Source organism: Neltuma alba, unplaced genomic scaffold (genome assembly GCF_004799145.2).
Source record: "Neltuma alba isolate B1F8T4 unplaced genomic scaffold, ASM479914v2 tig00012829_pilon, whole genome shotgun sequence".
In the NCBI taxonomy this organism is placed as follows: Eukaryota; Viridiplantae; Streptophyta; class Magnoliopsida; order Fabales; family Fabaceae; genus Neltuma; species Neltuma alba.
Genome location: NW_021637220.1, coordinates 46,183 through 69,160, shown reverse-complemented (window position 1 = coordinate 69,160; position 22,978 = coordinate 46,183). Strand labels below are relative to the sequence as shown.

Sequence of the window (22,978 nt, the reverse complement as noted above, 5' to 3'; positions counted from 1 at the left end):
GTTATTATCAATTCACAACTTGTTAATAAATATCCTATCATTGTCACTACATTTATTGTCATTTATCGTTCAATACTTGTCATTGTCAATTCATAATTTGTTGATACATTATTTTATACAAAAGATATTTTTATTATTTAATTATGTTCACAAAATATTAGATTAGACATCATTTTTTTTTGCTTTGAAATTTTGACTTCTTAAATATCTAAATGAAAACATTACAATTTTTAACTTCTCTTTATATTATTTTTCCAAATTTTTAAGATGATAGTGTTTGATTCAGTTTTTAGTATCATTTATTCTGACAACTATAAAATTTATGACCCACTTTTGTTTAAATTTAAAACTAAATCACATACCTGTCATTGATTTAAATCAATTAACTTGCGATGTGTGTGTGTGTGCGCAAGACTTTAGACATAGTAAATGATTAATTACTTTTTAGCCTGGCTGGAAGATTACCCGTTAAATCATCAGTAATTAAGAAGAAAAGAAAGTTGTAGAATATGTCATCAATTCAATTATGCATGCACGATATGTAATCCAATACAATCATTATCGAAGTAATTATGTCCCAATTGTCAATAGCTGGCGGTCAAGGATGGATCGCCAGAGAAGAAAACTGTATTCAACAAAAAGATGAAAGATTCAAAATCATGTACCTGTGCCCCTTAACCTCTTTCATTACTGTTTCTTCTCTTTCCTTCTAAAGATCCCATTTTTACAAGTAATCTCACCCTCTCTCTGTTTCAGTACTTTGAAGCTTTTCTCTTCCCTTTTGGGTTGTCTCTCTTCACTTTCCCACGTCACGCCGTTACCACCGCTCTATCTATCTATATCCGTTTCTTCCTCCGTTTTTCTTTCAGCTTTCTTGCTGCTCGCTTAGGGTTTCAATTTTGAATCTTTCATTTTTCTTGCGATTATAATTCAGTTTCCGTTTCAAGGAATCTGTGCCATGAGTTCTACTTCTGTCAAGAACAACTTGATGCCTCCGGGCCTCGTTTCCAATCTCCAAGAAGTCCTTCTTAGCAGGAAAGGCGCTGATGAGGGTGACAAATCCAAGGACGATGCTGAAACTCCCGAACCTTCTTTATCTTCGGTTCCTGATTCCACGGAAGTCAATGATAGTTCGAAGCCCATTGTCTTGGTCACAAATAGTGATGGGATTGGGTCTCCTGGCCTCACTTACTTAGTTGAAGCTCTTGTTCGTGAAGGCCTTTACAATGTTCATGTCTGCGTTCCTCAATCGTGGGTTTTTTTTTTTCCCATCTTGATTTATTCATTGTGCTCTGATTTTTGTTGGATTGTTCATCGATATATTCTATTATGCCTCTTTTGCCTCATACATTTCACCTTCCGGGTTTATTGCTTCATTCTGCATTTGCATTATGTTTTCTGTCATCCCCACATATCTCTCGCGTTGTTATTAATCTGGGGTATCGTTGTAATTTGTTAGTTTATAAAATGGTTGCTTTAGGGACAAATCAGTTTCGGGGCACTCTGTAACTATCAGAGAAACGGTGGAAGCAAGGTCTGCTGAAATTGATGGTGCCACGGCCTTTGAGGTTTCAGGTATGACATGTTCGTTTTGCTCCTATTTCTCGCCCTCCCCTCATCTAGGTGTCAAAAAGACTTGAGGAGGCTGCAATCAGGCTTAATTTGTCTGGGAGTTAAATTTGTTCGGAAATCATGCCTTTTGAAGAATTGAAGCTTCGTTAGATCACGTGCTATTCGTCACATTCTCTTAGTGCTAATGAGATTCTACATGTATCATGTTCGTGGGTGCATTGATGTGACTTTTCTGGTGTTACCCTGGTTGTCGAAAAGATCTTTAAAAAAATTATCGTAATCATCCTCAACATCACTGAAAAATAAATCTGACTATTGATTTTTTTTCTGATCGTGGCTGAGCTGATACTTTAGAGTTTCATAACCTTTTTGCAGGTTTGCCGTTTCATAGTTGTGGCTTTTCATACGTCAGAGTTGCACTAATTTCTTATTCTTTTTGTAATTTATGCTTTATTCAGGAACTCCTGTGGACTGTGTTTCGCTCGCCTTATCTGGGGCATTGTTTTCATGGTCAAAGCCTTTGCTGGTTAGTTTTTATATCATAACATTATGCCTGTGCTTATGCCATAATCAACATACTGAAGAATATAACATGGTATGCATTTTAGGTTATTAGTGGAATCAACCGGGGATCTAGCTGTGGTCATCACACGTAAGTTATTTGCCACTGCATATAGAGGAACTTTTAAATACAAGTTTGAGGATACATAACCGCCCCCTTTCCATTCTGTTTTATGGTGTCATTTATAGCGTTCTACATATCTTCAACACTTATATCATTAATGCCCAAGGCCAACGTTTATCTCATGCTTTAGAACACTCCAGGTTCTACTCAGGTGTTGTTGCTGGAGCTAGAGAGGCGTCATTAAGCGGTGTACCATCATTGTCAATATCATTGAACTGGTACTTTGATGGTTTGCTTTTGTATCTAGTTTGACCTGAATATTTCTGCTGGAGGGTTATGAATTGACATCATATCACGTAGGAAGGAGGAGGAAAGTCAAGAAACAGATTTCAAGGATGCAGCGGGAATCTGTTTACCATTAATAAATGCAGCTATCAGGGATATTGAGAACGGAACTTTTCCCAAAAGTTGCTTTCTGGATATAGAAGTTCCCGCGTCTCCTTTGAGAAACAAGGTTTAGAAAGTGGATTGTTACTTGGATTATTTATTCAAATATTTTGCTGTGTTACAGAGATACTTATAGAAAATATTGAGTGAGAATTTTGTTTGATAATCAACTTCCAATCCAATCTCTATATAGATGTTTCGTTTGTGCTTTTAATTATTTTTCCCAGGTGCAAAGGCATTAGCTTACCCAAGTTCTAGATGCTAGAGGAACAGTTAATGTTGTGTGACTCCTGTCATTGATTGTTGTTTCTATTTATTTAATGTTTGCAGAGTCACTTCCTTTCCGTGCACTTGTTTGAGTTCTGAACTGTTTAGCTAGAATATTGCAGTTTCCTTGGATTATCTGTCTACAATAAATGTATAGTGTTAGGATATTTGTGCATCATTGTTAAGGATATTTGTGATTCTATCTCTGCGTTGAATCTCTTGGTTGTTTGAACTTATGCTATTAACTAAACTGCATCATTGTTTGAACTTATGTTTTGTGGTTCTAATGTGAATTTGGTGTTCAATAATTATTTTGTGCAGGGCTGTAGTCTATATCAAATATATTATCCTCGTTCATCTTGTTCTTGAATTTAAGATTCAAGATCTTGGGTTCCTTTTTTGGCTGCATTATTTTAATCAACCATGTTGATTATCTTGTCTATTTATCATGCTTTACTTTGATGGTTTGACCTGTATGGTGAGCTACCTTTGTCCCTTGGAGTTGGATACAATTATAGTTCAAACACAAGCATTTCATTATTTCCTGTCTCTGCAAGCTTGTTTTTTACATGGACGGTGTGTTATTTTATTGGCAGGGTTTCAAGTTGACCAAGCAAAGTACTCAACGATCCACTGCAAACTGGCAAGCAGTTTCAACTAGTCGATATCCTGTTGGTCATTTCTTGAACAACCAACAAGGTCTTGGCCTTCAGTTTGCACAGCTCGGCCGAGATGCCTCTGCTGCTGTGAGTGTCAAAAAAAATTTAATAGTTGTGTTACGTCTACCCATCTGGTATAATCCGAAGGGCTTTCAGTACATCTGTTGATTTTATTATGCTGATATTTTAGCCTTCCTCGTCTTGGTATGCTTCAGGGTGCAGCACGTCGACTGACTACACAGAAAAAGAATTTGGAGATTGTTGAATCTATTGGAGCTGCAGGAAAACCTGATTTCAACAGGGTAAAGAAGTACTTCAGACTAGAGGTAAATAAAAGGGAAGAATGTCTTGTGAGAATTCTGTTAATAATGAAATAAGATATCTTTTTATATGCTGAACACGGAAGATAGTAATTCGTAAAGAAGAGTTTATTATAGAAATGTTTTTGTTTCCCTAGTCACATATGGTTCAGGTTGCTATCTTTTCACCCGTGCATGCGTAATTGTAGCTCTTAAATGTCTTTCTTGGAAGTATACAACTTGTTCATTTCCTCATGGTAAAAGCAAAGATATCTGTATGGCATTGAAATGTCTTGACGCTGTTTGCAGAAGTAAACTTAGCCTTACTCTACTTATATACGCAGTTTTTGGATAAGCAGCATGAAGATATAGATGAGGACCTCGATTACCGTGCACTTGAAAGTGGATTTGTAAGTTGGAGCATTACCTCATCTTCATTGGTTAGATTGTCTCGAGTTTTCACCAAGATTTTTTCAGAAAAATTTAGTGTGGGTCTTATGCATTGCATGTTAGTGACTCAGTAATAGTGTGACTTACTGGATCTTTATATGAAATAAGTTCGTATAAGATGGAAGGGAAAATATATTTTTTAGTCCCTAACTTTGTTTTAATTATCAATTCAGTCCCTAAAATTTGACTCGGGTCGGAAAAAATTATTCCTTGTGGTTTATTTAATACTAACTTATTTTGAGTGGTGAAACTGCAGAGATTGAATTGTTCTGAATCAAAGTTAAGGAACTGAATCGATCATTAATAAAAGGTGTCATAAACCAAAATTTATATTTTCCCAAGATTAAACAATCAAAGGAATGACAAAGAAATATGAGTAAACAGGTCAGAAACGTGTTCCATCAAAAACTCTGCCTTGACATGTTCATGCATGTTCTTGTGTCAGTTTTATAATTATATTTTCTCAATGGACTGATTTTATCCAATATTCTGCCTCCTTTGTATTGCCTCTGACTCATTATGAAATCTGTGATTTGGAGGAGCAGGTTGCTGTGACTCCCCTCTCTCTTTCTCCTCACATTGAGACTGACATCCAAATGGCAGCTTCTGATTGGATCTCTGCCGTGTTTGCCACAGAACAATGATGTAGAATTTCAGCGTGATTGTGTACATTTGAGAGTTTTATGAATATTCTTTTCTCTTTTTTCTTACCTTTAAAAGCAAAGATGGAGTGGAAAGAGGGAGTCACGCCAATTTAATAGTGTGTTTGATTCCGGTACTGATCTGATCTGTTTTTGATGTTTTATTCCCTTTGATTCCTTTGTTTCATTGTTTCAGTTCGTTTTGGTCACATTTGATGTGAAGCAAATGCTTCCTTGTAGTATCATAGCCATAGGCGTGTTGTAACTTGAGTCTGTAGTAAAACTTTGGAACTGTAGTAATATGTAGTTCAAGTTTGGTTCTTTGCTTTTTTATTGAATTCCCTCTGTGGCTAGAGCATTCAACCACTTGATATGTGACGGTTCATAACTATAGTTATTTGCTTCCATAGTTTTGATGGAAATAGTTCGTCTCCATTTTTTTTTTTTAATGTGAGACGAGTTAGATAAATTAATTTAAAAAAATGATAAATATGATATATAGAAATGAATTGAAATCTAATGGCCGTTTTGGGGTCAAAATTAACTTTCTAACTATTCAACATAATTAATTCAACATAATTAATAACAATGAGCATAGTTCCTAGGATTGTAAATATAAACCAGATAGCTAATTTATATAAATTAAAAAAACTAGCAAAAATATTTCTTACTTTAATGATTTACATTGTGAACTGTTTTTATCAATTTCATGCTTCATAAGTGCCATCAATAAAAAAATTTAAAATAATAATAAATATAACTGCCATGAGAGATTTCCCTTTTGAATATATTCTTAAGCATGGATTGATGAGTTTTTTTATTTTTTTGCCTTGAAGAGTGGATGACTTTGTATTTTCATTTATAATGACAAATAATTTGATTGTGCCTATTGTCTAGAATTTGTATTTCATTTTTACACTTTTTTTAGCAGATAAATATATGCATAAAAAAGAAAGTCTTTTTTATACCGGGCAAATCGGAGGCGGTTCTTTTGGGTCGGACCGTTCAACCCGAAATTGAATACCCCGTTGCTCTGGTCCAATTTCTTCTTCCTGCTGCTGCTTCTCAATAGGGTTTAGGAAAGCTTGAGGATTTTCATACTGGAATGGCATCAAAAGCGTTTCTCAGAATTGGCACTTCAATGTTCAATCGGGTTTCACATTCATTTCTTCACCAAGCGCTGTACTCGACTGACAAAATTGCTTCTCGTAGCCTCGATATCACTCCCAGGCTATTCCCATCCGTCTCCAAGCTCCCTAGTTCTTTCGAGATGCCCAATAGCGAACTCGAACATCTCAGCAAGTTCTCCTCAGGTGGCATCGTGTATCCTTGCGGACTGCCCTCGCTTCGGTTCTTCTTACCCGACGGTACATTTTAACGTCGAATGTTTTTCAAATTTAAAATTTCATTGGCATGAGATGTTAATGATCTGATAGCCTTTTTTTTTTTTTATGTGTTTCTATCTTTAAGAAATAGTTTGAAATTTAAAAAGATTAATTTATGGTAACCTTCTTGCTTTATTATGTTAATTGGATTACTTGCAGCTTCGATTTTAGTTGGATAATTCACCTCTTTATGTAGTCATCAAATTAACATTAACTTTGAGAAATAAAAGCTTCTATTTAAGTTGCAAGGTACAACTTTTTGACAAGGAATCAGGATATTTCGAGGTGAAATTTTTTGGTCCTTGTTGTTTAAATAATGGCAACATCAACATGTGTTGCTTGAGGGATTTTTTTTTTTTTTTTGGGGTTGCCTTGTGTATATTGAGGAGCAATATTGCTTGCACATTTGATAACTACGACACGCTCAAAGTTCCCATGCTAGCCAACATTTGTCATGAAATGAGGAGATAAATTACCAAGAAGGTGACTTTATTTGAATTCTTCTTTTTCCTTTTCTTTTCATTGTTCTGCAGGGGCTGGTTCATCAGAAGAGCCAATGCTCTTATTTCCGAAAAGAACATTCCAACCTAGCCTTATACGGCGAAAGAGAAATCATGGATTTTTTGCCCGGTAAGCCACTCAGGTTTTTTCTTTTTGGCTACATTCTTCTTATATCATAAGATAGCAAGAATAACAAACTCTAACGTACTCGTTAAATTGTAGAGATCTGGCACACACTGTAACGTCACTTGAAAATATTCTAATGTAAAGGACTACAATTATACGGGGAAGTAGAAGGAACCATATTGTTTCTCGATAATTATGTCTTACTTTGACTTGTTAGACCTACAGATACAGACTAACACAGATGGGAAGATAATGTGGGAAATCAAACCTTCGATGAAGAAAGAAAACATATGCCTTAACTGAATATAGATATCTAAACTGTGTTTGCTCTGAATTTTTCATAGACTTCAGTAGATAATGTGGGTGTCATCAACCATTTCCTAGAAGCTTTATTATGACTAAAGAGTGATAGGCCGAATGGGCTTGGACTTCTGGCCACGACCCGTCAAAATGAGTGCATGCCATTAGGGCGGAGGACTACTTGCTACATTACGTTTCTGAAATTTAGATTTGTCTGACCTTCTATGTATAGTTAAGGTGTAGAATTGTAGAAGAAAATAGATCTGGGGGTGTTTGGAAAACCCAAAACTATGGTTTCAGAAACACTTTTCCGTAAAACGAGGTAATCTCCTCCACATATTTACTTCGTAATCCGTAAAAGCACTTCTGAAACCATGGTTTGGTTTCTATCCAAACACCCCAAGAATCTGTTAAATTTGTATGGCTGATGTACAAACATCAGCACAGGTTCATATACAGTAATGTGCACATGTTTATGACACCATGTTATTTTTCTTCTTGAGCAGCAAGGCAACCAAGGGTGGCCGAAAAGTCATTGCTAGAAGAATAGCGAAGGGCAGGTCAAGGATTACAGCATAGTCAATCTGATGCTTCTCCAGCGCATTGGATCTTTTGATTTACTTTGAATTTTCTTGCATTCCATGTTAAATACCCTGCAAACCAGGACAAGTTGAATTAGCTCTGGTGCCCTTCTTTTTTTCCCCCCAAGTGTGGGGGTTCTAGGGCGTTGGTGATCTGTGATGAAATCAACCTTTGACAATCTGTTGATTGCCCAATGAGCATGCCAAAATATTCTTGAGTCAATCTCCACTTGTATTCCTAACACATACGGATTGCCTTTGAGCAAGTTCAAATTCAATTAGTCATCTTTCATGCCTATTAGTACAAATGATCTGGTTTGGTGTAGTGACTGCTGTATCTCATGAAATTAAAAATACATACCAAAAGATCTCAAAAATGTCAAGAAGCCAGAATAAATATTCAAAGATGGTAAAAAAGGTAAGCTAACCCCATCTGGTATCTTGAAGGAAGTATGAAGGAGGGAGTAGTGCAACAAACAAATTAGTATAGATTAGTACAAAGGTGGAACTTGAGTGTAATAAGAAAGATTGTATGTCTGTGCAGAAGGGTGTAAAAGGGACAGTGGAAAAAGGAAATTTTTGTGAGATGAATGTGGGGAAAAGAAAGTTGAGTGTGAAGAAACAGTTTCCATGTTCTATTCTTTTGTCATGTTTTTGCGTGCAGGTTGATTTACAAAGGAGAAAAGACGGGAGTAAACAGTGGGGATTCCCCCAGCCAACATGACCCATAAGACATTGATTTAAGATTCTGAGTGATGATGGAAGCAGAGAGAGTGATTTGATTTAGATGCAAAATTAGGCCACTTTCTGTCATGAGGCAAAGTGTTGCTGAGATTCCACGGACAAAGAAAAGAAGCAAAGAACTCCCCACTTCCATAAACATGGGCCCTTCCATTATTTAGAAAACCGGGACACTAATGCCCTTTATTGAAAGACTTCATTTAAATATTATTATTTATTTGTAACTTTTCTCTCTTTTTTATTCATCTGCCCGCTGATTGAAAGTTAATTATCTACGCGTCTAGTCTTTTTGTTAACTCATTTCAGCATATTTTGATTTACAATGACGTGATCTTCATTATCCATTATATTATCTTTTAATAACTGTATCATATAAGAGAGTGTATTCACGGACTATTAATTTGCGAGAACAACCCTTTTAATAGTTTTTCAATAAGATAAATATGGTCAAAAAATTTTGGCCTCCTTTGATGACTATGACAAAAGCTTTAGTTAATGATGTCTACTTTTCAAAATCTGAAATTTGCTTTTTATTCTTAAAATTATTTTCTTTTGCTGTATTATAATAATCTCTGACTCTTTTTAAGCATATATTAAGAAACAAAAGAAAAAAACTTGAGAAAATAGCATACAAAATAATAATGGACCAAATGCATTGTATTAAGAAACATGTACAACCCACAAACTCTGCCATGGAATTTTTTTTATCCATTATTATTTTGTATGCTATAACACTGCTCCTATTTTAATGAAAAATTTAGCAATAATAGAAAGGGGCTACAAATTAATTTAGCAAATATAATGTGATTAAAATATTGTCTTCTTTTTTTTTAAGAAAATGAAATCATTTACATCTTTTTCTTTATTGCCTTTTTTATGACAATAATTGCAATCAATAAAGAATATTATTTAAATTATGAGAATCTCGGCTTTTGAACAACACACTATTTTGACCAGATCGATAGTCGATGGCACCATGAACTAGGGAATATTGTGTTTTTCTAGTAATGTACAATTAGTAGTAAATATTTATTCTATAATTTACTACTCTTACGATTATGCTCTTTAATCACACAGCAATTATTTTAAGATAATTGTTTTAACCTGTCCATGTAAATTTCATGAAAACTGAAAAATAATGTGATCAAAAGAACTTAATAGTATTAATTCTATTAAAAAAAGGTGGAATATTTCCATCATGACAACATCCAAGTCTTCCTCTATTTTTTCTTTTCAATTGAATTTTTCTAAATTGCATTATTATTATTATAAAAGTCGAAATGAAAATTTTCCAACTTCTAACCCCCACCACTCTTTATTCCATCAGGAGACACTGGAAGTGACATTTTGTTGCTATTCTCTTCCATAAAGTTGAACCAATTTAGAAGCAACATTAGCTCCAAGTAAAGCAAAACGCCACGATAGGACTTATCCTCACCAAATGCAAGCTAGACGGTGCAAAAGTAAATTTAACTATTTCAGGGTAAAAGTTAAAAGCTCACAGTACATAATGCAATTACTGGAGGTAAATTATATTACCTTCTGTCCTAATCATAATATGTTATTTATAATCTATAAACGAAGCCTTATAATTAAAACCGAAAGTAGTACTAAGTTACTAATTCTTTTTCCTAATATAAAAGTTACTTCATTAATTTAAATATTAAATAAATTAATTAGTTAAGTTAATTATCTGTAATAAATAGACCCTTAAGGTATCCTTTTTCATCTTGACTACCTTTCAATGAAAACTCTCAATATATATAATCAATATGAATACCATGGAGAATGAATTATAATTTGAAAGAGAAAGTAGATTGAGATATTATATTTAGAATCAAATCCTAGTGTCAAATAGTTCTTATATAAATTAAAGGATCTGAGATTGTAATTTTTTTTAGGATTTGTAAACTAATAACACAAAAGCCCTCTTGTAATTTGTAAATGACGGGCAACAAATTCAATTCCCACTTATAATATTAGACTGCTAGATCTTGTTCATCTAATTTTTAAAAATAATTCTAATTTTCTTTTCTAAACAAGTTATCTTTTTTTTTTGGACTCAATTCTAAACAAGTTATCATTTGCATAATTCTTAGAGACATTATTAATATATGTCCATCATAACTCCAACGTACGCCAGAGGAATCTTGGTAACTTTCACAGTTTCACTTGAATTGATGTTCTCTTTTCTGGTCAGAACACTTGAACTAATGTTTTCAAAGCGTACAGTTTCAACATGATGAGTGTCACTTTGAAAATTTTGTAATTTTACACAATATTTACTATTCAATTTAGAGATTTAATTAAATATTAATTAATTTTGTGCCTTTTTGAACTCCGTTAATAGAAATAATTAAGTGGCGCATAAGAAATAAGAATATCTAACATAAGAATTAATATTTTCATTAAATAAAAATGAAGCTATAGTAACTTTGAAGCTTTATAACTAAAAATATTTCGACTAAGGCACTTCTTGGTTCTTTTAATTTTATATAAAAATTTAATTCAGCATTTTAATTGTATAAAGTTTTTTTTTCAGTTTTTGACGTAATACATTTTTGTCTCAAATAATAAATTTTGCGTTAATCATTATTTTTTTTATAAAATAAAATTAATATATTATTATTTGTGAACATTTTGTTTATATTTAAAATTTTAATATTATCATTTCTTAAATAAAACTAACATAGTACTATGATCAACATAGTTATCAGACTAAAAAGATATTTTATAAGATTAAGATATATGAATGAAACATCTAAGTAAAGTTAAAAAAGTGCAAAAAATGTAAAATCAAAATCATTCATTAATTTGGGGACGTGAGAAAATCGATATTTAAACTTTTAAAGCGATATAGCCGCCAGAGCACCATGGCTAGGCCCTTTACTAGGTGGCATTGTGAAGGACACTTTGGCCTCTAGCGCTTAAGAGTTGACCATCGTATCTTTGTACGGCTTTTGTCTTCGTTCAACGTCATCAGCCATTAATGCCACAGACAAACAAACAACACACACCCACACACACAGCGCTTTGAAGCCAGACATTGTTCAACCCCAGGTACGTGCACATCATCAAGGGACATGATTGGCATATAAATTAGAAATAAACATATTATGAAGAGTATTCCATAGGAGTATATAGTACGAGGGAAAAAAATTCAAATTAATCGATTGAGCTGACAAACATGTGAAACAACCTAAGACATGTCACCGATAATGGAGGAGGATACTGACCTAGGAGCAAACTAGGTTTTCCATTGGACAAAACTCTTACTTCCCCCTCTTATATATACGCAAAACTCCAAGACATTGCTAAATGCATGGCAATGATCAGTTCATATATAATAATATAACAACAAACAAACACACACACAAATCAAGAAAATGAAACAAGAAACATCGGATTTCCCATATTATTCGGCCATATGTATTTAAATAGACAAAATAAAAAGCTCCTATATTCTCTCATGCATATATTATACTCAAGGCTCCAAGCTGGATGGAAGAATAGGGTTTGTGGCGGAGGGCGGCAACGATGATAGGATTGCATCAATGTACTCCATTTGATTGGCTGAGAAAGTATGGTGATCTTGTTGTGGGGAAAAAAGAGATGATGGTGGGTAACAATGGATTCCGGCAAGAGAAGGGTCCTGTAATAAGTCTTGTGAATAAGAAGATGATGATGGGACTGCATTACTACTGCTCATCAACACATAATCCTCAAAGCTATTACAGATTTTGGGCACAATGGACTCCCCCAAGTTGTCATCATCCGGATCACAATATTGCTGCATTAACATCGAACCTGGGTTCATGAATTTCTCTGCAACAAGATGATGAAGTAGAGGATCATCACTTTTGGTAATTTGATTATTCTCTTGACTCAGACCATTCAACATTGACCACGTATCATGATTATCATTATTATTATTGCCATCTTCACAGTATGGAATAATAATATTAGGTGGTGTGGTCTCTGATATAGGATTCTGCTGGACATGAAGGAAATTGTTATTGGGATTATCATAATTGGCAATGTCTACTTTAACATCATCAGTTTTATGATGGAGACCATTGAGAGCTTGTGGGATTGGTGACGGAGTAGTAGTAATGGGATGGTATAGCTGATGATGAGGATGATGATCAGGCTGAGGATGAGACTGGTTAAGGAGGAGATGATTATTAGGGTTTGAAGAAGGGAAGAAGGTTTCAGCAGGAGCATTATGATGATGATGGTGATGATGATGAAGAAGAAAATGATCAGAAAATGTAGAAAAAGAAGGGGGGAGTAGATCATGAGAAAGCAGCTTCTTCTTTATGCTTGAGTTCCAGAAGTTCTTGACCTCATTGTCAGTTCTTCCAGGTAGGTGCTTGGCAATCTGAGCCCACCTGTCAAAAACAATATGTCCATCATCAACTTGTCATAAAGAAAAAGTATAGAAAGAAAGCAACCTTTTGATAATTATTATAATATATATACATATATCTAATTACATGTAGGAACAATATGATTTTCATTTAGCGGATAAATTAAGGGGGGAAAAATAGGGGGAAAAAAGAGAAGAGAGAAGCAGACATGTATAGGAGCCATACCTGTTGCCTAGAATGCTATGAAGCTCTATAATGAGGGCTGCTTCTTGAGAAGAGAAGCTTCCTCGTTTCAAATCAGGTCTTAGGTAATTGATCCATCTAAGTCTGCAACTTTTCCCACACCTCTGAAGACCTTCATGTTCATTCCATGAAAATTTGTCAGAACCAAAAAATCGCACTGAATTAATCATAAGAAAAAAAGTTTAATTTCCAGCGGCAAGCTAAAGATCGGAAAAGCTATATATGTAATACTCTGATGAAGATGAATGAAGATGAGAAGGAAAAAGAGAAGGGAAAGATTTATAGTTAAAGAGGGAGGTACTTATTAGTTACTGTATGAAATGAAGATGAAAAGAGAGATGTGTAAAACATTTGATTATAGAGAGATTTAAAGAAGAAATGAAAAAAGAGATGGATATATAGATATGTAAGTACCAGCAAGCTTAGGGACAGAGCTCCAGCAACCATGGCCGTAAGTGGTGATGTAGTTGATGAGCTTTTCATCTTCTTCAGGTGACCATAACCCTCTTTTCACTTTCTGCTTGTTGCAGCAAGAATGATGCCCCATCTCTGCAAATTCGATATGATGCTATTGGCCTGATCTCTCTCTATATACCTCTTCTTCTTCTTCTTGTTACTTCTCTCACAATGATGATCTCTGATATGATCAGTTCAGAGCGAAAACTAGTGGCTTACACGGTACAGAACGAGGCCGTGGAAAACAATATATGAGGAGTACTTTTGGTGGTATTTAAAAAAAGAAGATGATGAGAGGGGCCTCTCTCTCTCTCCTCACCTTTTTTGAGCCCTAGGTGAGAGAGAGAAGAAGAAGAGCTTACAATAATAATATCAACAAAAAAAAAAGACTGAGAGGAAAAGAATCGTATGGGAGGCAGACTGAGAAGAGGGTAACGAATTTAATGAGGGAGGGTGTACCATAAGGTGGCCCACTTAGGGTTTGTGGCAAAGGGATAAAAGCTGCATTGTCACCCCCTCCTGCACCACTTGTACCCTTTTTAATGGCCTTTGCCTTCATTGTCCACGTGTCACACATGCACACTGGTGGGTCCCACTAATTTATTTTGAAAGACATTGCGGTGATTTTTCAATTAATTAACCTTTTTACTATCCTTCTTTGGAAATCATGGCTCAAGAAGTTTACCTAGATTTATAGCGTACTCATCTTTAGGTATAGCCAATGATAATGCTTGTAATTAATTAATAAAGAAAAAGTTAATCATTTTGTGCTTGTAGTTTAACAGGATGTAGCATAGTTGTGATTTATTTATAACTCAATTTTTAAATCTCAACTTAGTTTAATTCAATCTTTATAATTGATATTAGTTTTCATATTTTAGAAAAATAAAATTGTATATTTTATGAAAGTTAGGAATTAAAATTTTAACTGATTAAAATTATAAAAACTGAATTGCAATTAGTTAAAATTCAAAGATCGGGTTTTAACTAAATCGAAATTATAGAGACTAAATTACACTTACTTATGTGGAGATTAAAATATTAATCAAAATTTTTATTAATAAATATGTCTGCTAAAAGAGGCATATATGTATATATAAATGTATTAGGTATCAAATTAAGCCATTTATATAATGAATGATTATGATGGAAAAAATATATATAATGAATGATCATGATTGAAAGGAAACAAAAGAATCATATTAGTTTCAAAACCAAGCAAGCACAGAACCATTTCTTGAAAAACACACACACATTAAAGTTGTGAAAGTTAATATTAAACGTGGGTGTGGCCAAACCTTCTAGATAAGATAATACTACCTCTAGTCCTTAATATAAGAGTTAGTTTGACTAATTTGAGTATATTAAGAAAATTAATTAAACTAGTTATTTATAATAAATATGTATTGTCTTCTCTTAAATATCCTTGTCCCTCATATATATTAGCTAAAATTACCATTTAATCAAATTTTTTAATATGTACAACTATTATAAAGATTATCTTAAAAAAATAGATAAATAAAATAAATTGGGGTCTTATATTTAAAACCAAACCAAATTAAATATTAAATTAAATTTTATATTAAAAACATGAGGTAGTATATATTATATAATAGTAGACAATTATAGATCTTTACAGCAAAGTTATGCCTGTTCTAGCTTCTAGGAGATTGGCCATTCGTATTAGCATAATGCACTACTTTATTATCTATATACTGTTTACTCTCGTTTAAAGATTTTTCCCCACAACATTGTATATATAGGTGATAGCTAGGCAACTTTAATCTGTGATGTTTCATAACCAAAAAAATGTACTATAACAATAATATCAAATAAATTTTCATTTTCCTTTCCAAAATCAGAAGTGAAAAAGAAAGCATGCGCAGTTGTATACAGTAGGTAGCTAGAAATATAGGTAGTTTATTAATCCGTTTTTAATTAAATATCTATAAGACGATGGATTAGGCTTAATCCCAATATATGCAAGATTGTCATCTTTCAATATGGTTTCTATTAATAAAGTTAATTTAAGGATGACATGGAATGGAATCACACTTGGTCAATCCATTATCGTTATTCCAGTGCCTCTTATCATTAAGCTTATGATGATTTTTGTCGCCTATTATCTTCCTTAATTAATAGCTACTCTATTAAAATCTAGCTGACAGCACTCCAGCTTTCTCTCTCTCTCTATATATATATGTTTTCAAAGTTTACTGTTTTCTACGAATTATGTATGTGATATGACATCCTATACAGTGCCTATTTGTTCTTTATTTTTCATAAAAATACGAAGCGCAAAAGATATGCTTTTTTGCCCAAAATATCGTGTAGTTTAATTGTATGGCGAACTTTAAAAATTTGTGGCCATATATATGCCAAGACATGTAAAATAAACTTATTTCTCTTAATTAGTTTTATATTAATGGAGGGAAATGTGTATAAATGAGGTTAATATATCTCTTTTCACTCAATCAGTTAAAAGGAATTTTTTTTCGGGCAAGGGGGGGGGGATGTAGTAGAAGCCAGTACCTACGTTTACTGAATTTCAAAAGCACTGATTTTTAGAGAATTATTAGGATGTGTCCAAACAAAACATGCCATTACATCTCTAAATTGTGGACAGTTTTGGTTGGATTATTTAACTTCGCACGTGTTCTTCTACGAGGGAAACATTAAATTAAAAAAGATCCAACAACGTGAAAAAAATTTTTTGGAGAAATAAAGTACATAATATGATGAGAATGGATTTCTTGACTATCACAATGATAACTGATGCATATGATGAATTTAGAAAGAGAGATTATAGAGAAAGCAAATATAATGAGTACAATGACGAGATATGGATTTAATCAATACTCCTCTGGTCCTTAATATAAGATTCATTTAACTAATTTGATTAAATTGAGGAAGTTAGGTAAGTTAGTTAATTATAAGAAAAGTGACACATTTTTCCTAAAATACCATAATCATCTTTCTTAATATCCCATCTCTCTCTTTTACTTGATTATGGTTGAGGGAGTATCCATAAGGATAATTTAGAAAAAATTGATAAATATAAGAAATTGGTCTTATATTTAGGACTAAAACCAACTCGAGAATTAGGTTCTATATTAACGATCGGAGGAGTATTTGTTTTTTGACCGAATGAATTTAATTAATATACGATCATATTTTTTATGTTTTCCTAATGGCCTGTGAATGCATGAACATAGGAAATACAAAACGGACAAAAATGCCATAAAGAAATAATAAAATTTATTTTTTATATATATATAGAGAGAGAGAGAGAGCTAGATATTACATGATACCTTTAATTAATACTCCATCTGTCCCTTTTATAAGCAACCTTGAAATATATCTCGTAGATCAAAAAGTAAGTTAAAAATAATAAATAGGTAAAAATTAGAATTTTTTTTAAAGTATCCTTATTTATGGGGAGAAAGAGGATGAGAAAGAGAATAAGAAAATTATTATAATAAAAAAAGTCATGTATATTGGGCATTAAAACAAGAAATTAATAGGTGCAAGATAGAAAATTTGCTATAAAAATTTAAAACAAATTGCCAATATTTTTTATATTTAAAGACAAGAAGGAAATGGTAATTGTTACTTTAGAGAACAAGGGAGTAACTATATTTGTCCTCCACCAATACTATATTTATGAAAGCGACTCATTCCGATGAGCATTTTCTTAATGGGTTGACGTTTATTTAAAGAATAATTCAAGTCAAGGGCATCTTAATTAACATATCATAATAACTTATTACTTAATGACTTCTTTAGTAATTAAATGTAAAATATCCTAAAATGACGTTTATAATGAACTAAAGGGAGCAGTACGTATGATACACTCCTTAATGGCAAAAACAAAAATATGATATATTTTTTTTATCCTTAGTATAAAAGTTAGATAACTACTCTTTTAGTCCTATTTATAAGTCACTTTCAATATATTTCATACAGGCTAAGAAAAATCTTAAACTTCATTAAATCTCATTTAAAATTCAATAACTTTTCAACTTTGTCTCTATTTAATATACATTATATCTCATGTAAACAAAATCAATACAATAATAAATGAAGGGCAAGATTATACATCAATACAAAAAATTTGTCTTATTACCCTATATATGGAAACAAAAAACGTCTTATCTCTCTGTCCTATAAATAAGATCAGAGAAACAATTTATAAAAAATTGAAAAAATTAATTAGGTTAGTTATTTGTGAAAAAGAAAAATGTATGCTAGTTTCTTGAAATATTCATTTACTTGTCGAAAGCTAACCAAAATAATCTTTTAAATAATTGCAATTAATAAAAATAATTTAGAGAACAAACAATAAATTTGAAAAATAAATCAGATTCTTACATTTAAGATCAAAATAAATATATCTACTAGCATTTACATAGAACTAAGCCAACTAGGGGAGTACCAGGCTTGGCAATTATTGATGATATTAACAGCGATCCGAGGTTAAGAGGATAAATTAACACTTTCACCTTAGGGTCATACATAGTCAACAGGGTGAAAATATAGCTACTAATTATTGAAGCACAGTGAAAAATGATACTTCTTGATCAATTTGAAAGCCCTTTTGTTTTTTTTTTATCTGTTTCTCTTTTAACATAATTGGCTTGGTGTACGGATTCAAACCCATGTAAAACATGCTTGGCTACTTAGGTGAATGAATTCTTTTAAGTAATGATGTTTAATTATTCTTATTCTTTCTAGACAAACAAGGTATCATAGACAAGGGACATGATAATGTACTATTTGTTCCAATTCCATGATATAATTAACATCTTGAATTTATTTTGACACATATATAGCCATATATATCTTTGAGATCAAGAAAACTAAATTAGAGACGTGTTATGTCACTCAACTTTCAAGAGTTATTAGCTACATAAAGAGAGCCAACACAATATTCAATGAACTTATCTACTCCCTCTTGCCTTTATTACAAAGAGTCAACAAGCTAATTCATACAGACAAAAAAATACTCCCTCCGTTCCTTATTATAAGAGACAAATAACCAAATTACGTTGATCAAAAAAACAGTTAAAATTAGTTGAGGACAATTAATGTGTAAAAAATATAATGTTTTTTCCAACAATACCCCTATTAATAAGGAGAGAGTATGAGAGAGAACAATTAAATTATTAAAAGAAAGAGAAGTGGGAGGGAGAGAGAGTATGAGTTGGAGACAAAATAAATAGGGGTAAAATAGGAAATCAATACAAAAACATAGAGACAACTTTTAAGTGTCTCTTATATATTGGAACATACCATAGATATCAAATGTCTCTTATAATAAGGAACGGAGGGAGTAACAGTTATATCATTAAATGTGTTCCAAAAATATAAAAAATTTTAAACTTACGTACCCTTATAACAAATTTCGAGGAGCCAGTGAAAAGTTACATACATGAGTAATAATAATTTGTAACTAGGGGTAAAGTAGAAAAAAATCATTATTGACCCCTTATAATAAGGACCAAAATTTTTTTCAGACAATCCCTTATAATAAAGACCAGAGGAAGTAATTATTAGTCATTTTTATTTTAGAGGAAGAGAGTGTATTTATTAAAAAGAAAACATATATAATATTATCACATCATTTTATAAAATGTACGCTCAACCACGTGGATCATCATTTGCATATATAGGAGTTGCGTTTCATAGTCAAAATTTGTGTTGATGGCTTTGCGTGAATTTGCATAAGTGAAGAAAAAAAAAATCAGTACACATTGATAGTCAATTTTAATGATATAGAGAGAGACATCTTTTTATGTATAAAAGATGGACAATTCAATGGGTTTTTGATTCTCAATGATTCCAAATAAAATAATCATCATTCTCTACACCACAATGTCATTTAATTAAAAAAAACATTATATATGCATGCCATCTTCCTAGCCAACCAAATAATTAACCTCAACTTCTCCAAGTATTAACTTTTCTAGCCCATTATTGCAATTCTATAGATTAATTCCTTATGTGTGCCATCGTTATAAGTTATTGCATGCACTTACTTGCATCACACAAAATATATCGAAGTTATATATAAATATCAGTAGCATGCAGTAGGGTTAAGTTAAAGATATGAATATATATTTGAATACTTTTGGGATTGATTTCTCAAAAGGTTACATGAACTTTTAGTTGAGTTACAGAGAATGGTGCTGGGACAACGATCGAGAAGAATCTAATTGCCGGCCACTTTGTGTACACTCGTAGGACTATGCGTTTCATTTCAAGAATTTAGTTGGCAAAAGTATGATTTCTCTATATATAACCCTGTTCTGGGATTCCATCTAAAGCAGTACTCGGATGCAAAGAAAACAAAGAAATCAGAATAATCAATAGCAGAAACGTCTAATCATTTTGTTGGGATCGGTGATGATGATCTATGTCTCAGTCTGCAAATCATGCAGCGAATTTAGATATTAAAGCTCTCTCTTTTTTTGTTTTCACTTGTGCTTCTTCCCTCAAACATTTGATCAAAGTTTAGTTCTCTGATCAGCTGATTAACCAATGGTTTTTAATTAGTGACTAGTGACAACAGCTAATTGTTAATTAATTCTGTCATTAAGCTTACATATAAGAACAGATCAATCACTTTTGGTATGATTAGGTAATTAAAAGCCATACATGCAATGAACATTCTCTATGATTGAACATCTTTGTCTTTCCAAATATGCCTTTATAATAATACACACACACACACACACACAAATTTATGAACACAACATTCAGGTGGGAGTGATGCAATCAGTACACAGTAATATTATTCATTTCACTTTTAACGTCCAATGTGCTTAAATAGCATATCCGCTTATTCTTTATGCATGATCACTTTATCAAATTGATTCCTTCAAATTGATTTCCATCCAACTTTCATGCAAAAGCGTGTTGATTTTTTTAAAAAAAAACAAACTATTGATCGTGAAATTTCATCACTAACAGAATCAAATTTGCCTTTAAGATATTCCATCAGCACTTGAAACAAGGCAAAACCAAGCAAAGCCAGCGGCAGAATCTATTGTAATTAGTAAAATATTCAAAAAAATCAAAACCCCAGAGATAAAGTTTCTCAAATATAATAATGTTGATATGTAAATCAAGTGCTCTAATATATATATATATATATATATATTCACACTGTTACTGTAAGTGAATAATATTGCTTGTTATGATGCGTAAGGTTAAAATCTGTCACAAACAAAAAAGTTTCCGAAGCATGGTGTATCAATTGTTATAAACAACAATATAAGTCTTAGCTCATGAAGTGGGGTCAGCTATATGGAAACTATTGTATTCCATTAATAACTAAATCTTTGAATAAATTAGTAACAAAAAAAGTATTTCAAAGAGTGTTTTTTTTTTTTCAGTCTTCCTCTACCCTTTTTGAAAGACTATATACTGCTTAATTTACCTTCTTTACTGACATATCAATGTCACAAAAGTGATGTAAAAATTGTTGCTTGAGAAACAAAAAGAGGAGAAGAGGAGGAGGAGGAGCTTGAGGAATGCTTATAAAACAAGGAAGATGAGGATTATAGGGGCAGTGTCCAAACAAGATTCTGTAATTAATTGAAGCACATGCAAACATTTAATAGAGTGAGTGGCATCTTTACTTTTTTTGTTGAGCCTTCAAAAGGACTCTTGTGGTCAGACACTTTTGTATTTTTTATCTTTCCTAACCCCTATCTTTGGTGAAACCAAACCCATTCTAATTCAAGTACATGTATTATTGACATTTTTATATAAAGATCGCTGTGTAATTCTTTTGTCCTTCTCCTCTTTAAAGACTGGTTTTGGTTTAGGTCACTTTCAGTAGTCAAACTGTTTCTTCTTCTCTCTTCTTATTTTCTTGACTCCCAAGAGAGAGAGAGAGATTATATTCCCCCCATTAGAAGAAAAGAAATTAATATATATGTGTGTGTGTGTGTCTGTGTCTGTGTCTGTGTGTGTGCAAACGACAACCTAAAACAACAAAACAAGGATATCTTGTAGCTTACCTAAACTCATGTTCAAGTCACATATAAATTCAAATTAATGGATATAACATATAAATTCAAATTAATGGATATAACATATAAATTCAATAGTTTCAGTTGTTCCTGTAAACTGTTGTATTGATTTGATTTCTCAGAACTGGTAAGAACTAAAACGCGCGCGCGCGCGCAAGCAAATGAGCTTGAAGAAGAGAAATCATATTGAACTGCTCTTTGGGTTGAGATTGCATTATTCCGATGTTAATTGCCTTTCATCTAGCAGAGTATATTTCACGAATAACAAAACAACTTTTACTGATGAAAAATATTCCAAGTGCTAGATTCCGTGAGTGACTTAATTAGCCTAGAAATTCCAAACCAGTGCACTTTATTCCTTGTAGCTGGATCATGGGTCGATGCAGGTAAGAATAAGTACTGGAGGGGATGAAAATTTTAACTCAAAAAGAAAAGAAATGGCAAGTGCTGTCATAATTAAATTTGCGTTAGACATAAAAAGGTGAAAAAATGAACCGACTTAAATTCGAATTATCCAGAGAGTCTATCAATAATTGGTCTCAATATATGGCATATAAGGACCACACTGGTCTTATCACTATGGCCACCAGCACAAATAATAATGGGAACATATAAACAACACACACACACATATGTGTGTGTGTGTAGGTGTTGTGTAAAAAGCAAAGAACAAAACTAGAGATGGTCCACAGAAAAGGGAAACCTGAGAGAGAGAGAGAGAACATGGGGCCAGGCTTATTCTTCCTTCTATTCAGGGCAACACTCCATGAGAGGAAGTTTGAAAACTTACTCAAACTTGAAGCAAATTAATTACAGCTGAGCCCAAGCTTCTCTCTCTCTCTCTCTAAACACTTTTTTTCTCTGTTTGCTTTCTGTATCTTTCTCCCTCTCTCTCCCCCTCTCACTTGCTTGAGATGAGAGAATCTTCCATCTATTCACACATTCACAAAAAATTTTCAACTTTTGGTGGCATCCTGATTTATTGCCTTTGTTAGCGCATTTTCCCACGTGGGAACTCTGTGTACACTGTACAGAGCCAACGCCAATCCCAATAACAAGTGACAGAAGCCAGATTTGGATAAATCAGGTTGTATAAAGTTAAGCATGCATAACACATATACTTGTATCTTTGCTTGTCTTGTCTTCAATTAATTAATTTGCTTTCTTTGTTTTATTTGTTTATATATGTTAATTGACTCGTGTCTATCTTAATAACTTTTATGTGTCTGATTGTTTGTATGTTGACTTGATTTGCTAGAACTTTAGGGCTGGTTTA

General features: G+C 32.8%; 3 protein-coding genes across 3 annotated transcripts; 2 read left to right on the top strand and 1 right to left on the bottom strand.

Moving 5' to 3' along the window:
* The first annotated feature begins 684 nt into the window (after positions 1–684).
* On the top strand, positions 685–5,333 carry LOC114731413 (5'-nucleotidase SurE). The gene is made up of 10 exons (XM_028918568.1): positions 685–1,251; positions 1,481–1,575; positions 2,031–2,098; positions 2,181–2,224; positions 2,398–2,475; positions 2,558–2,711; positions 3,508–3,657; positions 3,786–3,896; positions 4,214–4,279; positions 4,865–5,333. Exons 1-10 carry the CDS (start codon positions 959–961, stop codon positions 4,961–4,963), a joined length of 1,158 nt encoding a protein of 385 aa, XP_028774401.1. The 5' UTR covers positions 685–958; the 3' UTR covers positions 4,964–5,333.
* A 326-nt stretch (positions 5,334–5,659) lies between these two features.
* Positions 5,660–8,154, top strand: LOC114731426 (uncharacterized). Its single transcript, XM_028918585.1, has 3 exons — positions 5,660–6,327; positions 6,879–6,975; positions 7,779–8,154. The coding sequence occupies exons 1-3, from the start codon at positions 6,066–6,068 to the stop codon at positions 7,849–7,851; spliced, it is 432 nt and encodes a 143-aa protein (XP_028774418.1). The 5' UTR covers positions 5,660–6,065; the 3' UTR covers positions 7,852–8,154.
* A 3,924-nt stretch (positions 8,155–12,078) lies between these two features.
* Positions 12,079–13,791, bottom strand: LOC114731418 (transcription factor MYB53-like). The gene is made up of 3 exons (XM_028918575.1): positions 13,622–13,791; positions 13,190–13,319; positions 12,079–12,985 (listed from the first exon to the last, which is right to left on the bottom strand). The coding sequence occupies exons 1-3, from the start codon at positions 13,752–13,754 to the stop codon at positions 12,079–12,081; spliced, it is 1,170 nt and encodes a 389-aa protein (XP_028774408.1). The 5' UTR covers positions 13,755–13,791.
* Positions 13,792–22,978: the final 9,187 nt, after the last annotated feature.